This window comes from Podarcis filfolensis (assembly GCF_964270895.1).
Source record: "Podarcis filfolensis genome assembly, chromosome: 8".
Lineage (NCBI taxonomy): Eukaryota > Metazoa > Chordata > Lepidosauria > Squamata > Lacertidae > Podarcis > Podarcis filfolensis.
Genome location: NC_139611.1, coordinates 42358425 through 42372907, shown reverse-complemented (window position 1 = coordinate 42372907; position 14483 = coordinate 42358425). Strand labels below are relative to the sequence as shown.

General features: G+C 46.6%; 1 protein-coding gene and 1 long non-coding RNA gene across 2 annotated transcripts in view; both read right to left on the bottom strand.

The window, feature by feature from the left end:
- Positions 1-10771, bottom strand: part of LOC310768310 (B-cadherin-like) — a 31124-nt gene extending 20353 nt beyond the window's left edge. Inside the window, exons 1-2 of the mRNA XM_083626240.1 lie at positions 9866-10771; positions 8524-8641 (exon numbers count right to left, since the gene is read on the bottom strand). Coding sequence (XP_083482366.1) covers positions 8524-8641; positions 9866-9931 — 184 coding nt within the window. The 5' untranslated portion in view covers positions 9932-10771. The remainder of the gene's footprint in view (positions 1-8523; positions 8642-9865) is intronic.
- On the bottom strand, positions 1414-8507 carry LOC310768393. The gene is made up of 3 exons (XR_014551305.1): positions 5526-8507; positions 5195-5393; positions 1414-4930 (listed from the first exon to the last, which is right to left on the bottom strand). It is a non-coding gene; the product is annotated as an uncharacterized lncRNA (long non-coding RNA).
- Positions 10772-14483: the final 3712 nt, after the last annotated feature.

Here is a 14483-nt window from a genome sequence, read left to right as displayed (position 1 = left end):
CACCAGCTTCCATTTAGGACGGAACCCCTTAAGTGCTTAATGGAAGGAGAGCGTCCCTGTTTTCCTAAAGACACTGAAGTGGACACCACAGTAGCAGCACAACACACAGGTCTAACTAGGACTGGGCACCTCAGGATGTTTATGCCTCAAGCAGCTGCCCCACAACATCCAAGGGAGGCTACTCTATTATGACCCTTGGCAAGATGGGGGGGGTGTGCACCATTGCTCCCCCTTCTCTCAGCATCCTCCAGACTGAATTTCTCTGCTGTGAATGATGGATTTGCAAGAACAGCTGGCCTGGCCTTGAATCTCATTCCATTTTCTCAAAACAAAGTCTGGAGACTCGGTGTGGATATTTTGGCGGGGTGGAGCGGTGGGGAGAGAGAGAAAAGGGAGCAGCCATGGCATACATTATCAGGGCCAAAGTTCCCATACCTCTGCCCCACGCATGAAATAAAGACCTTATCTTCGGTTCATTGAGGGCTAAAATGACTCACTCTTCTTTGAAAAAACAAACTTGCTTCTTGGGCCTTCTGCTGCTCTGCTCAGGAAAAGAGAATGAGGCATTCACCGAGTTTTAATTCCTCTGGTATGGAAAGAGAAAGCCCCAGCAAATAATAGACAGCAAGAAAGCAGACCCATGCCCCTGGTTGTGGCTTGTTATCAGCTTCAAAGAACACCCACACCCGAAAGCATTAGCTGTGGCTCCTGACTGTAAATGCCTGAGAAACCAAGAATTCTTTCACACAGCACCAAATATGGGTAGCACCACCCTGGAGAATCCCACTCCCTGAGGAGAGTCATCTCCCCATGTCCCCAGTCCAGGATGGGGCACCAGAAGACGACAGGACCAAAACAAGACTTCACTTCCCTATGCACAGAATCAACAGTTTCCAATATTATTTATTCATTTATCCAATGCCTTTCTATCTCACCTTTCTCCCAAACTGGGATTCAAGGTGGTTTACAACATATTTAAAATGTCCTCGTAATGTACAAAGTAATAAAAACGAGTCAAAGTAATGAAAGTAATGAAACGAGTCAAAGTAATGAAACTGAGCTAAAAACAATCATTAAAATACAATAAAGCACATTTAGAACCAGCACTAAAATACCAGTCAGCGCAGTGGTCAACATCACCTGCACCTAGTTTCTATAGGCCTGTCTGAATAGGAAGGTCCTAAGCGTTGTGGTCTAAACCACTGAGCCTAGGGCTTGCCAATCAGAAGGTTAGCAGTTTGAATCCCCGTGACAGGGTGAGCTCCCGTTGTTCGGTCCCAGCCCCTGCCCACTTAGCAGTTTGAAAGCATGTCAAGTGCAATTAGATAAATAGGTACCGCTCCGGCGGGAAGGTAAATGGTGTTTCCATGCGCTGCTCTGGTTCACCAGAAGTGGCTTAATCGTGCTGGCCACATGACCCAGAAGCTGTCTGCAGACAAACGCTGGCTCCCTCAGCCAGTAAAGCGAGATGAGAGCCGCAACCCCAGAGTCGTCCGCAACTGGACTTAATGGTCAGGGGTCCCTTTACCTTTAAGCTGCTGTCAGAAAGATAACAAGGGAGCAACTCTATCCTCTCTTGGGAGGAAATTCCACTATATCGGAGCAGCTACAGAAAAGACTCTCATGTCACCACTAACCATGTTTCCGATGTTGATGGGAGCCAGAGAAGGTGCTCATCTGAGGAACTCGGCACCCAGGCAGGTGCAGAAAAGGAGAAGTGATCTTTCAAGTAACCCAGGCCCAAGCTATAGAGGGCTTTATATGTCATAACCAGCATCTTGAATTGTGCCCAGGGGGAAACATGCTTCCTGTATCCAGCCCCAGTCAGCAGACTGACTGCAGCATTCTGGACCAGTTGAAGCTTCTGGACCAGTTGAAGCATCACTGTGGCCAGATCTGACATCTCAAGAAACAGACATAGTTGGTGCATGAGCCATAATTGTACAAATGCACTCCTGGCAACTGCTGAAAGCTGGATAACAGGTTCAGGGCAGAATACAGGAGTGCACCCAAACTGCAATGCTGAGTCCACAAGGGGAGCTGAAGCCCTACTCCCTGATCAATCTTCCAACTGACCAGGTACCTCTGTCTTAAATATCAACTTATTTACCCTTATCCAGTCTGTTACTGCCACCAGATACTGATTTAGAACAAAGACAGCTTCCTTATAAGTTGGAGTTCTGCCCATCTCTGGAGCTCAAGCACTTAATACAACCAAAGTGGATCCAATAAGATCTCACCTGGCATCTGTTGGGACGCCAACTTGTAGCATCAGCTGCTGCATTTCAACCATGCATATCTCTGTGGTTAAATTCTATACTCAATGGCAAAAATACAGACTCCGTCATCTGAAATGGTCGATGAAGGAAGGAGGACAGACAAACGGTGTGACCAGACATGGTTGCCCCACTCTCCTCTTGCATCGAGACACAGGCTCTGTGTTTGAGCAGTGACATCACCCTGGAGTTTCGCCATGACTTTGAAACTCACAGAACAAGTGTTTCACCTGAAAACTGATTCAGGTGGCTGTCATGTTTGAACACAGACAGAAATTCAGTGGGTGGAAGTGAGCCATCAGGGGCTCGGAATCTGACGCTCTCTAGCCTGGGAAATCAGTGACTCTCTCCAAAGTCACATGAATCCATTTTTTTTGGCACATGTCATTCCAGATCAAAATCAACAAGGGAACAAAGCAAAAGGGAGGGCCAGAACCTCTCAGGGGATTCGAGGAAGCTCACTGGACAGGTTTCACTTTTACACTCCAGGACTATTTTGTTCCTGCAGAAAGGACCAGGAATGCATTTTCCTCTCCTCTGAATCTAGGACACAGTTTTAATCTGAAGCTGCTGGTGGGGGGAGTTTGTCATGTGAGCAGGGCTGAAACTTGCACCAGGGCAGGAAATCTGGCTGGCCAGGTGAATTTTTCAGCCCCAGAATCCTACTCAAGTTTTGGGGAGTTACTGCCACCTTCCACTACTTCCTGGGGGAGCACACTTTAGTGCAAAACAAACAGGGTCAGCTGTAGTCGATCAGTCCCTTGATTAAAAAAAGGGGATAAGTTTCCAACCCAGTCAGAGAAGTTCCTCAAAATACAAACACACACTCTCACTCTCTCTCTCTGTGCGAACAGGGCTCTTTAAATTAACCAGTGTTACAACCCTCAAGCTGAGTTTAGCTCCAGCTGGGTGACAGAAACAAGGAATGGCTACACAGACAGAGACACACACCTGCTGAAAAAATGCACACAAGAGAGATAGAGAGATTATTGCCTAATTACAGGCCAGTTTGTTAGGCCTGCGGAAAGCCCTTTGCTCCAATCAAGGGACTTTGAAGTGCAGCACCTCTGAGGATTAGCAGGGCTGGGGGATCTCACCCTATCATCAATCCCTGTCTTGGCTGCCACATCTGAAAGAGCTCGGCTAAAGGGCTGCCCAGGTGCACCCCTCTGGGGCTTAAGTGCTACTTAATTTAAAACCCTGTGCCCAGCCAGTGTGTGCACCAGATCCCAAATAGATTAGAGTTTACTCGCTTTCACCTACTCAGTGAAAGGAGAGAGAATATTGTGGATATCACATCCACCACCCCAAAAAAGATCATAGCTCTTCGGGAAAAGCTCAAGGTGATACAGAATTATGCAAGCTTTTAAGTCACACAGACTTCATCAGGCAATTGCCCATGTACATCTCAAAGCTTCCACATGCCTGCTCAAATACTGGCATACCTGTTCTGTATCTCCACCCTGGTGGAAACAGTGCAGCCCACTGCACAGAGCAGCAGCTGCTGCGGGGGAGGCACTGAGTGTTTTGCCCCAGACAAGAACAAAGGGACACTGTCCATATTTATTTCCACCAACCAGCAAATACAAAGATGTCTGGAGGAGAAAAAACCAGTCCCCTCATACCAAAAGGCCTCCTACAAGGAGCAATACACCTTTAGCTACTGTTGTCTTACAACTCTTGTTGGAGGACAAACTTAGAACCCAGCCTTGTACTTTTTCACATGCTTTGAAATACAGCTTCCAATAGCCGCAGCCGATGTGCTGGCTGGGACTGGTGGAAGCTGTAATCCAAAACATATGAAAGGCAGGCACCAGGTTGCCAATTACAATTGGAAAACAAAACATACATTTAAATATCATTTGCATACACTAATTTATATGCATAGATGCACAATTTTAAAATTCCTAACTATAATTTAGATAGCAATACACGATCGAAAAGGCTGTTCCCTGGGTGCCCTGCATGCCTGTTGTCTGGCCGCTCACTGTTGAGGAAGGGCTGTGGCTGAGCATCTGCTCTGCATATCAAAAGGTCTTGAGTTCAATGCCTGGAAGAATCATCTCCAGTGAGGACTGGGAAGGTTCCCTGCCTGAAAACCTGGACAGCCATTGCTGCCAGTCAGCATAGACAATACTGAACTAGATAGGCGAATGATCTGAAGCTTCCAGCTTCCTATGGCCCTAACTTCAACTGGACAGCCTTTCAAATGGATTCAGCAGTGGACCTTTATCTTGGGCAGCCTTATCAGGAGTTGGCCAAGGCCAAGGCGGTGAGCAATAAGGCTCTAACTCACCCACAAATACCTAGACAGATCTTTCAGGCGCCATCTGGCAAAAAATGCAACTTCACTTCCATGGAGCTTCCTAGATTCCAGGGAGAGTTTGGGGTGCTTTCCTAAACGTAACTGTTTCATTGTCATGTTCCCTTTCATCAAAGTGGGAGCCTTAAAAACCTCTAAAGTGGTACCATTTGGCTCAGGTCAGCATCACAGTATCTCATGCAGGTGACTCTCAACTTATGATAGGGTTACATTTTGGGGAAAGCACCTAAAGCCAAAACTTATGTATAGTCAAAACACACTGAGTTCAATGGTGGGTGGGATTGTCAAAGTCTTTTCCCCCCCCCCAGATGCCTGCCCGCTTTTGAGCCCCCTGTTTACCGTATTTTTCGCTCTATAAGATGCACCAGACCACAAGACGCACCTAGTTTTTGGAGGAGGAAAACAAGAAAAAAAATATTCTGCATCTCAGAAGCCAGAACAGCAAGAGGGATCGCTGTGCAGTGAAAGCAGCAATCCCTCTTGCTGTTCTGGCTTCTGGGATAGCTGCGCAGCCTGCATTCGCTCCATAAGACGCACACACATTTCCCCTTACTTTTTAGGAGGGAAAAAGTGAGTCTTATAGAGCAAAAAATACGGTATTTATTCATTTTAATTTACCAAACACAAATGTGCTGAATGCGCACCAGTTAAATGTGCCTGAGCTGTGAGTTACCTGTAAACACTTTGTATAGTTCTTTCAAGTGCACAAAGTGCTTTGCAGGCACTATACAGCAACCCTATAAGGTAGATCGGTATTATTAACTCCCCCAATATTGCAGATCGGGTGACAGAGACTGAGCTGGAGCGGACTGCTAACCATTAGAACATAAGAACCACCTGCTGGCTCAGGCCAATGGTTCATCTAGTCCAGCATTCTGTTCTCACAGTGGCCAACCAGATGCCTGTGGGAAACCAGCAAGTGGGACCTGAGCACAAGTGCACTCTCCTGTCCGACAGTTTCTAGCCACTGGTATACAGATGCATACTGCCCAAGGTAGCCTAGTGAGTTTGCAGCAAAGCTGAGGTTCAACCAGATTACTTCCTTGGTTGCAGCTCAGTCCTTTCACCACAACGCCAAGCAACTCTCAGATTTGTTACCATAGCAGGAAATCACCAGCACTGACTCACTGGCAACAACCCCCAAAAGCCTGTGATAAGCAGTTCAATTGTGGGAGGCACAAGTGCAATTTACACACGCACACGCACACAACAACCTGACTCAGCTTCCCTCTAATTTTGCAATACAAAAACAAGCAGGAAGTATTGCATGCATATTCACACGCAGAGGCATTGTGTCATCATCGGTAGGCCACCCACTGTCCTCTTTAACTGGGTGTGGTGTGGGGGGAGAAGGTAAAGGGCAATCAAGTACATCCAAATAGGTAGTGATATCCTTCGATGTCCTGATGAAGAGTTCTGCGCAATTCAAAAGCTTGCAGAATCCTCCACTAAGTAGCACCATAGTATGGCACAAAACAGAGACACTCACTTACTCTTTAAGACTATTAAGGAGTGCCTGGTCCTGCCAATTCTGACTGGCAGTGGTTTCCCAAGGTTCTTCCTAGCACTACAAGTTGGCAGTGCCTGGGATTGAAACTGGTACTTTCCACTTGCAAGCAGGTGCTTTTCTACTGAGCGATGACTGCTCTAGTTCCAGGATCAATACAGCAACTCTTGCACCCTGCACTAAGATACACTAAAGACGATATTAATGAACAAAAATGCTTATAAACAAAAAAGATACACCATTCTAGCAGAAAGTGGGCAGTTGTTATTTACATGTCTGGCTGCTAAACATCCAGTGTTCTGCCATCAGCTATGCCAATTGTTGGTTTCCTTCAGGACTCATGTGCCTTTTAACAGTCTTTACACTTTCACAGTTAACCACAAACAGGTTTCCAATTCTGGAAAAATGTTTCAGAATGCCAGAGTCTCTGGTCTGTTGGAAGCCAATAAAGTATTTTCTAAGCTCATGTCATTAGCTTCATTGTGATGATGAGCAATATGTGCATTTATACAACTTTCTCTGCTTCCCCCTCTGCCTTATCCAACTTAGCACTAAGAACGAAAATAAGTATGTCTCTCCCTCCCACTTTGTCTGCATTTTGAGACAAGTGTGCTAACTCCACTTTGCAGTTAAGATCAACTGCATTGGGTGTGTACCACATTCTTGCCAAGAACCTGAGTCAAGTTTAGCTTGCTTACCTGAGGCTTAAATCTGTCCCTTTAAAATCAGTTAATCACCACTGAAAAAGTGAGCCCTTTCCCTTTCACAGGAGCAAAGTATGACCTTCACAAGTCTAGATGTTTTGGACTACAACTCCCATCAACCCCAGACAGCACAGGGCAGCCAAAAACCTGTGTTGCACAACATTTGTGAACGCTTTGTTCCACTGTCCCCACATTCACTAATAGTGTTGCTATGATCTGAGTCTCTATAAGAATGGATTTTAGTAACTGGCAAGAAAGAACATGGGGAAGGGCAAGACTTTCAAAAGCCTCTCTTTTTTAAATTCTTGACATTACTAGTAAGATCTGTTACTTAAAAGTTTGGCTGTCTTAACCTTTATTTGATTAAATGCCAATAATAAAAGCTGCATTAGCATGATGATGATGATGATTTCAGGGGTCTGGCCTTGCATTCAACCAGGGTAAGAGGACATGGAGAAGAAGAGGTCAGGACATAGGATAGCGACCTGCAAAGCCAGCTCAAATTCAGGATTATTTCATGATCACCAGCCAAGGTCAACAGTCAAGAGCCAATCTTTTTCACAGCAGAACGGAAAATAAGACTCCAAGCCGATTCCATGTGAAACAAGGTAAATGATTCACAAAGGATTATTGACATGGCCCGCAGCCCGCCTCGTCACGCTAACGAAACTACGATAAGCAGAAAAGCAGGAAGCCCCTGATTGGGCTGCCAGGTAACCAGTCAAGAGCGATAGTCAAAGTTCAGATGAACAAACACAAGCAACACACCCAGCAGCTGCGGGTTGGAACAAGTCAGCGTCTCCCTACCATCAGGCTCCACCTTGAATCGCTGGAGGGGGAAAGGGCAGGTTTGAAGCTACCTGAACTTCTTGTTAACACTTTGGTGGCTCAAAATGTCTCCTTCTGTCTCTATAAACTACTTAGGTTTATACCAGAGGACTGAAGAGCAGTCTCCTCCAGTCCAGTCACAAGCAGACAACAGCAGTGCTTCAGATTAAGGGGCAAAAACCTGGTACCACTAACTTGCCCCAAATATGAGAGCTTCAGAGCTTCTTAGGTGGCAATCTGTGCTCCCAGCTGGCCACATATTCATATGCAGCTGAGCTGAGAGTCTAGATTCACCAACTTTCTTCCATTTATCATTCATAAACTTGCACTTTTTGTGCTTCGCAGAATAGCCTTTTCATTATCCCTATCACCTTGAAAGGCAAGTTGTTATACCCATTTTACAGACTAAAGAATAGCTTGCCCAGCAGTCAATCAGTTTCCCCTTACGGAAGGAGGAAGTAATCATCCAGTGAATCTGCAAGTGAGCCGAAGCCCGGGGCATGTAATTTCTGTTATTATTTGTATTTACCTTATGGGTTCTACAGCCTGTTTTTTCTCACAGGATTGTTCACACTTATCACTTGTGAGTCATCCTTCGCCAGAAGAATGAGCTGCAATAACATTAAGGAAACAGGGCACTTTCTTGTCCCTGGAAACTCCCAGACAGTGACATCACAGCAGGGGGCTTGGGCTCTGCTCTTTAGCATACTTAGCAGAATGATGAATCCAGCCCCCTAAATACATTACTATGTTTTAAAGAAAGAGACTGGGCTACACAGCAAATTTGACAAGGTTATTCTGCGATTATGGACAAGTAAAGGCAGAATGCCCCACCCACAAATAGAAATCTTAAGGAGAGAGGGAGTATTAAGAAAAATCTCTTACCCTTGCCCAACACACGATATCTTTCCAAGTTAGACCGGGGCACATTGAAAGTGTAAGTCTGTTGACTGAAGCCTGGTTGACAATGGGCTGCCGTCTCCTCACAAAGCCACCTTCCAGCCTAGCATGCAGGAAAAATAAGGATGAATCAAGAGGCAGCAAAAACCACCTCCCTTGAGCTTCAAGGAAAGCAGCCACTTTTAAGCCTGCCTGATAGAACTTTTTTCGTGGTGAGTCGGGGAGAGCACCCAAATCCTTCCACCTGTGATAGTTAAGCATTTTGCCCATGTCTCTTTCAAACTTTCTAACCAAGGCTACTCACATAACTCTTTAGTATCTATCTTGGTTGGGGCAGGGGGAATGTTTTTAGGGGCCCCAATGACGGTCAGAGGGTCTCTTATGATACAAGAACAATGAGAGGCAAGTTTATGAACAATTACATGGGAAAGGATCCTTTCATTTCTCTCCAACGAAAGTAAAAGAGCATTCATTTAAATTGGCACAAAGGTGGTACCGATTCCTCACACCTTGATAACTCATCTATCGTGCTGCAAGGGGGAGATCCAGGTACATTCTAACATATGTGGTGGACATAACCCTTTAATAAAGGGGTTCTGGGCAAAAGGTTTTTGTGAAATTACATTACATTAAATACAGGACAAACTTTAGCACCAGCCCCCTTAATGGCTCTCTTATACATTTTCACTAAGGAAGAAATCACAACAGGTTTCAAATAATGTCGATTTCACGTTCTGGTTTCTCTTCAAATCATATGAACCTTTCTGGCATGTACAGTGGTAGCAAGAAACTGGAAACAAGCAAATTGTAACCTGAAAGGAGACAAATCTGGACCACTGTCTTGACTGACAACTAAGTCAAATAAACCTTCCACAACCAAAAATATAGTTTTCAGAAGAAGATGTATTGTTTTATAATTCATGTGGTCCAAAAGGAACATGACTGCAGCCCACCACTGACTCCTACTTCCTTCTGGAAAGTTATTTTGGGATAACATATAATAATATCTTTATTGTACCACAGCTTCAGAGAAGGACGATGTTTGAAACTGTGACCTTTACAGTATTTCAAACTGTGGGATGCAACACTGCAAGCTTATGTTCTCTCCACAAAACTTCCCCGCCCGTCGCCCGTTTACTACATTATTATTATTATTATTAGCTATCTATACATATATCTGTGCACTACACTTAGCCCAAAAGTTTTAACAGAAATAGTTTGAAGAAAGGAGAAAGGCTCCTTCCCCGAGAGCAGGGTGGGCTTCAGCGGCAGCGGGGAGGCTGGACGTACCCTCTCGCCGAGCAGCGCCCCATGAGGTCCCTCTTACCTGTAAGAGCAGCAGGAATAAGCAAAGCCCCGACGGGCGTCCCGGCACTGGCTGCAGCATTGCCATCGTGCAAGCGCAAGCGTCGAGCGCTAGGCAGTTTCTGGCCCTCGGCGCGCACTCGGCTCAGGCAGGTGCGATGCCCCGCCCTAAAACGAGGCTCCGCCCCATGTGTGAAGAGGGGCGGGGCTCCACGCTAGCGTCACTCTTTTCCTCAGGCCAAGCCAGAGCCCCCACTAAACCCGAAGCGGGGGAGGAGGAGAGGGACGTGCCGTAGTGTTTCTCTGCTCCTTGCAAGGAGAAAAGTAGCGGCGTAGCGAGAACCCTTCCTCTGCAACTGCGAGACTAGTTTTCTGCTTACAGGCAATCTTGCCTTTTCCTCCTGAATGGGGAAATCCCCTCTGCCGTGCTTCACGTGAAGGGGTGGGGAGGCGAGGGGGCTGTGGTGCCTTTCTGCACGAACCCCTTGAAAAGCCCTTCGGCACCAGCACGTCCTGAAGCTGTACTCCTCGTGGAGCCGCTCGGTATGGGCCTCCCGGGGTAGCGGCACTAATCCGAATTAAGCACCCGTGCTTCTAGTATCTGGGTAGCACCCCCAAACCTCGCCGGATGGGCTATGCCGCATTGAAGTTCACCTTCCTGCTCCCATGTTTCCCATCCGGAAGCCCCTCATACCAGTTGCTTCCTCCTCTTTCAGCTACGCTGGGGAGAAAAAGGTGGTGAGAGCGATTTTCTCTCGAGGAGGCTCTGTGGGGCGCTCGCCACGTCTGAGACTAGACAGCAGGGCTACATTTGTAACAGGGCTCAGCCTGGGCTCCTATTGCCAAGGACAGGGCAAATGGGGCACTGCCCACCGACCTCATTCTATCCTCAGCCACCCCCGCCGATCTGCCTGCCTTTCTCACTTGCAAACTGGTCCAGGGGGTGGCACCCACGGCCAGTTGCCGCCTCCACCTCAGTCCTGCCCTTTCAGAATTCAGGAAGAGAGGAGGAGGCGGTGGAGGCGGGCAAAATTAAGTGAGTTATTAGCCCTGCCTGTCATGGGCTCCAGATGCACTTGATGTTGGGCAGCATCAGATTTAAGATTTAGGGCAGTGTGGGTGGCTTCCCTGCACAGGGCGCTGAGCCAAGGAAGCACAAAATTGAAAAGATCCATAGTTGAGAAGATCCATTTGGGGGCACCAAATTTTGGGCTCCCTCAGGGTGCCATATTACCAACGATTACCAAAGGCTGCCCCTGTTTTGGGTTCCCTGCCTTCTGCTTCACCAGTCCCAATGGTTTACTCTCTAGGAAGTGTGTTTAGCATTGCATATTTAAACATAGTCTAGCTCAGTATTGTCTGCAGTGACTGGCAGCAACCCTCCAAGAAATCAAGCAGGGGACTTTCTGAGCTCTGCCTGGAGATTGAACTTGGGGGTTTCTGCATGCAAAGCAGCAGCTCTACCACTAAGCTCTGACTCTCTCTTCAATACATTGCTATGACAGGTACAGGCCTCACTGTTCGTAATTGTCCCAATAAATATGTCCTTGGGGCAGTGGCGTAGTGTGGGGGTGCAGGGGGGGCGGGCGCAACATCTGGGGGGGTGCGCTCGAGACTCGAGTGCTGAAATCCACGGGTTAGGGGGCGCAAATTACTTGCCTTGCCCCGGGTGCTGACAACCCACGCTACGCCATTGCCTTGGGGAAAGCATTTCTGGTGGATGCTTATAGAGCTCTCTTTGCCCCAGAGGAAATCTGAGTGTCTTTGTAAAGAATCATGACACCTTTTTATCTAGGAAATAAATTATAGCTAGGGATAATGGATCCTTTCAAGATCAGGCTTCGTTATTTACTTAAAACATTTTTATCCTACTCTTCATTCTCCTCCTGCAAAAAAAAAGGTGGTTTAACTAATTTCAGTGAGAAGACAGTTCCTGTGCTAAGCATTATGATCTAAGAGGCATGATACAAAAGGAAAAAAGGACTGGAGGAGGAAGAAAGAAAACACAAGCATTCTTTCTTTGTTAAAAAGTTCTTGTAATGAGGGAGAGGCACTACTGTCTCATCCCATCCTTGTCCCACTCCTGACAGAATGGCCACTGCTGATGACAGTTGAAGGAAAAGCCCAATGGAGTTGGGCTTTAGCTGAGCAGATTTTAACATTCCTAAAATTGCTTTTGGGTTACCGTACACGTTTTCTGAATATTAGCATGACTGAGACAGGTGAGGCTTCAAATACACCTGCACACAGCACTTGCCCTATGCTGCCACCTGCTGAGGAGAGGGATCCACAAAAGCTACAATAGCCTTGGGTACAAGTCTCCAAGGCTGTGTTGTAAGGGGCGGGACTTCCTCATCTCTGTGGGGGCTCCAGACTATGGCAGGCTGATTGGATAAACCCTTTTGCTGCCACAGTCAAAGTCTGCCTCATGGACAGCCCAGCTGCACAAGTAAACTAAGTGGTATTAGGCACATCTGTGCCACCTTGACGTCCTTGGAGGAAAGGTGGGATATAAATGCATTAACAAATAAATACAGCGAGGAGAACCATGGAGGGTAAGCCCAAAGGGCCCCACAAGGTTCTGCCCTAACCAAATTGACCTGGCAGGTTGAAATCCAGAGCCTAAGGGAGAAAGGCAGTCTCTGCAGTGTAACCTCCTTCCCAGAAGGAGTGCTCTGAGTTCAGGGTTTGAGCCCACCACTCCTCTTATCCCAGCTGATTATACATTCTATGGCTGCTAAGGAGCCTCATTCAGTGCTACTATTTTTTATTTTTACTGATACTTCTGCAAACCTGAGACTCCTGGCCAACCCCCCATGCATGTTGATATTACCTTCCTGTTTGGGAGTTCACTATTAGAAAAGAGTTGCCTCCTTGGAGGTTGCATTTGCCCAGGGCCACCAATAGCTAACTGCCTGCCCACCCATTTTTGCTTGTCAGCCCAGCAGCATCCCCTGTCATTTGGCTCTGCCCTCAGCCTGGCAGTCACCCATAAATAGATTAAAAGAGAAAGGAGGGGGGAATTCGTTGAAGAAGGAAGAACCTGCCTGGTGAGAATAGGGACTGGGGATTGGCAGCAGGCCCATGTGCCCTGAAGCAAGCAAGGCTGGAGAAGAGGCAAAGCAAAATGGGAGGGGGTGGGCAAGGTCTTTTCATCCTAGCTAATCTGCTGCCCCACCCACTCCCCCAAAGGGACTACTAGATTCAGCCAATTCCCTCTTCAGCTGAGCTTCCAGAGGCGGCTGTTTCTTGGAATTTACCCCCTTGAGTTGCAGCCAATATGGCCAATGATCAGGAATTATGGGAGCTGTATTTCAACAACTGGCATAAAAGCAATGATGGTTGAAAAGCAATGACAAATCTAGACAGCATCTTAAAAAGTAGAGACATCACCTTGCCAACAAAGGTCCGTATAGTAAAAGCCATGGTTTTCCCAGTAGTGATGTATGGAAGTGAAAGCTGGACCATAAAGAAGGCTGATCGCCAAAGAATTGATGCTTTTGAATTATGGTGCTGGAGGAGACTCTTGAGAGTCCCATGGACTGCAAGAAGATCAAACCTATCCATTCTTAAGGAAATCAGCCCTGAGTGCTCACTGGAAGGACAGATCCTGAAGCTGAGGCTCCAATACTTTGGCCACCTCATGAGAAGAGAAGACTCCCTGGAAAAGACCCTGATGTTGGAAAAGATGGAGGGCACAAGGAGAAGGGGACAACAGAGGACGAGATGGTTGGACAGTGTACTTGAAGCTACCAGCATGAGTTTGACAGTGGAAGACAGGAGTGCCTGGGGTGCTCTGGTCCATGGGGTCACGAAGAGTTGGACACGACACGACTAAACAACAACAACAGTTCATCAACATCTGGCAAGTCACAGGTTAGCCCCTTCTGTTTTGAAGTTTCATTGGTTTCAGCACATAATGTCATTTATTTTAATTTTTTTAAAGTGTTTGGAAGAAAATTCAAATCCTATACCCACTTACAGGGGAGTAAGTCTCACTGAACTCAGTGGGTATTACTTCTGAGAGTAGTGTTATATAGTGTTTCACCAGACAGGTCCTTGCCCTGAAAGGGTTACAGTATAAAATGCAGGAAAAAGGAAACAAAGGGGAAAATTTCAATTCAAGTATTTAGCCTTCAATTCTATATCCACCTAGCTAGCAGTAAAATCCATTGAACTTAATGGGATTGTTTCACAGTGGACATGCACATCTGAAATCCTTTCAGCCGTACCTCAGTCATTGTGTCTCAGCCTAATCTACCTCACAGGACTGCTTTAGCATCTTGCTTGCTTATTTTTGAGAACTGTAATCAGGAAGTGATATGGTCTGACCCTCCAGAAAAGTCATTAAGCATTTCATCAAGACCATCAGCCATTTTGCAAGTGGTTCATGAGAAAAAATGTTTGGGAACTGCTAGTCTAGCCCACACTACAATCAGTCTGTCACAATATCACTCATCAGCCAGAAGCTGATACAACTTCAGTATTTCAAGTTGGAGGGAGGGAAAGTCACACTTTAGAAAGAGAAGAACAGAACCATTCACCAGAAGAGAAGACTTTTGTGGGATGTTATGGGACACGGGTGGCGCTGTGGGTAAAAGCCTCAGCGCCTAGGACTTGCCGATCGAAAGGTCGGCGGT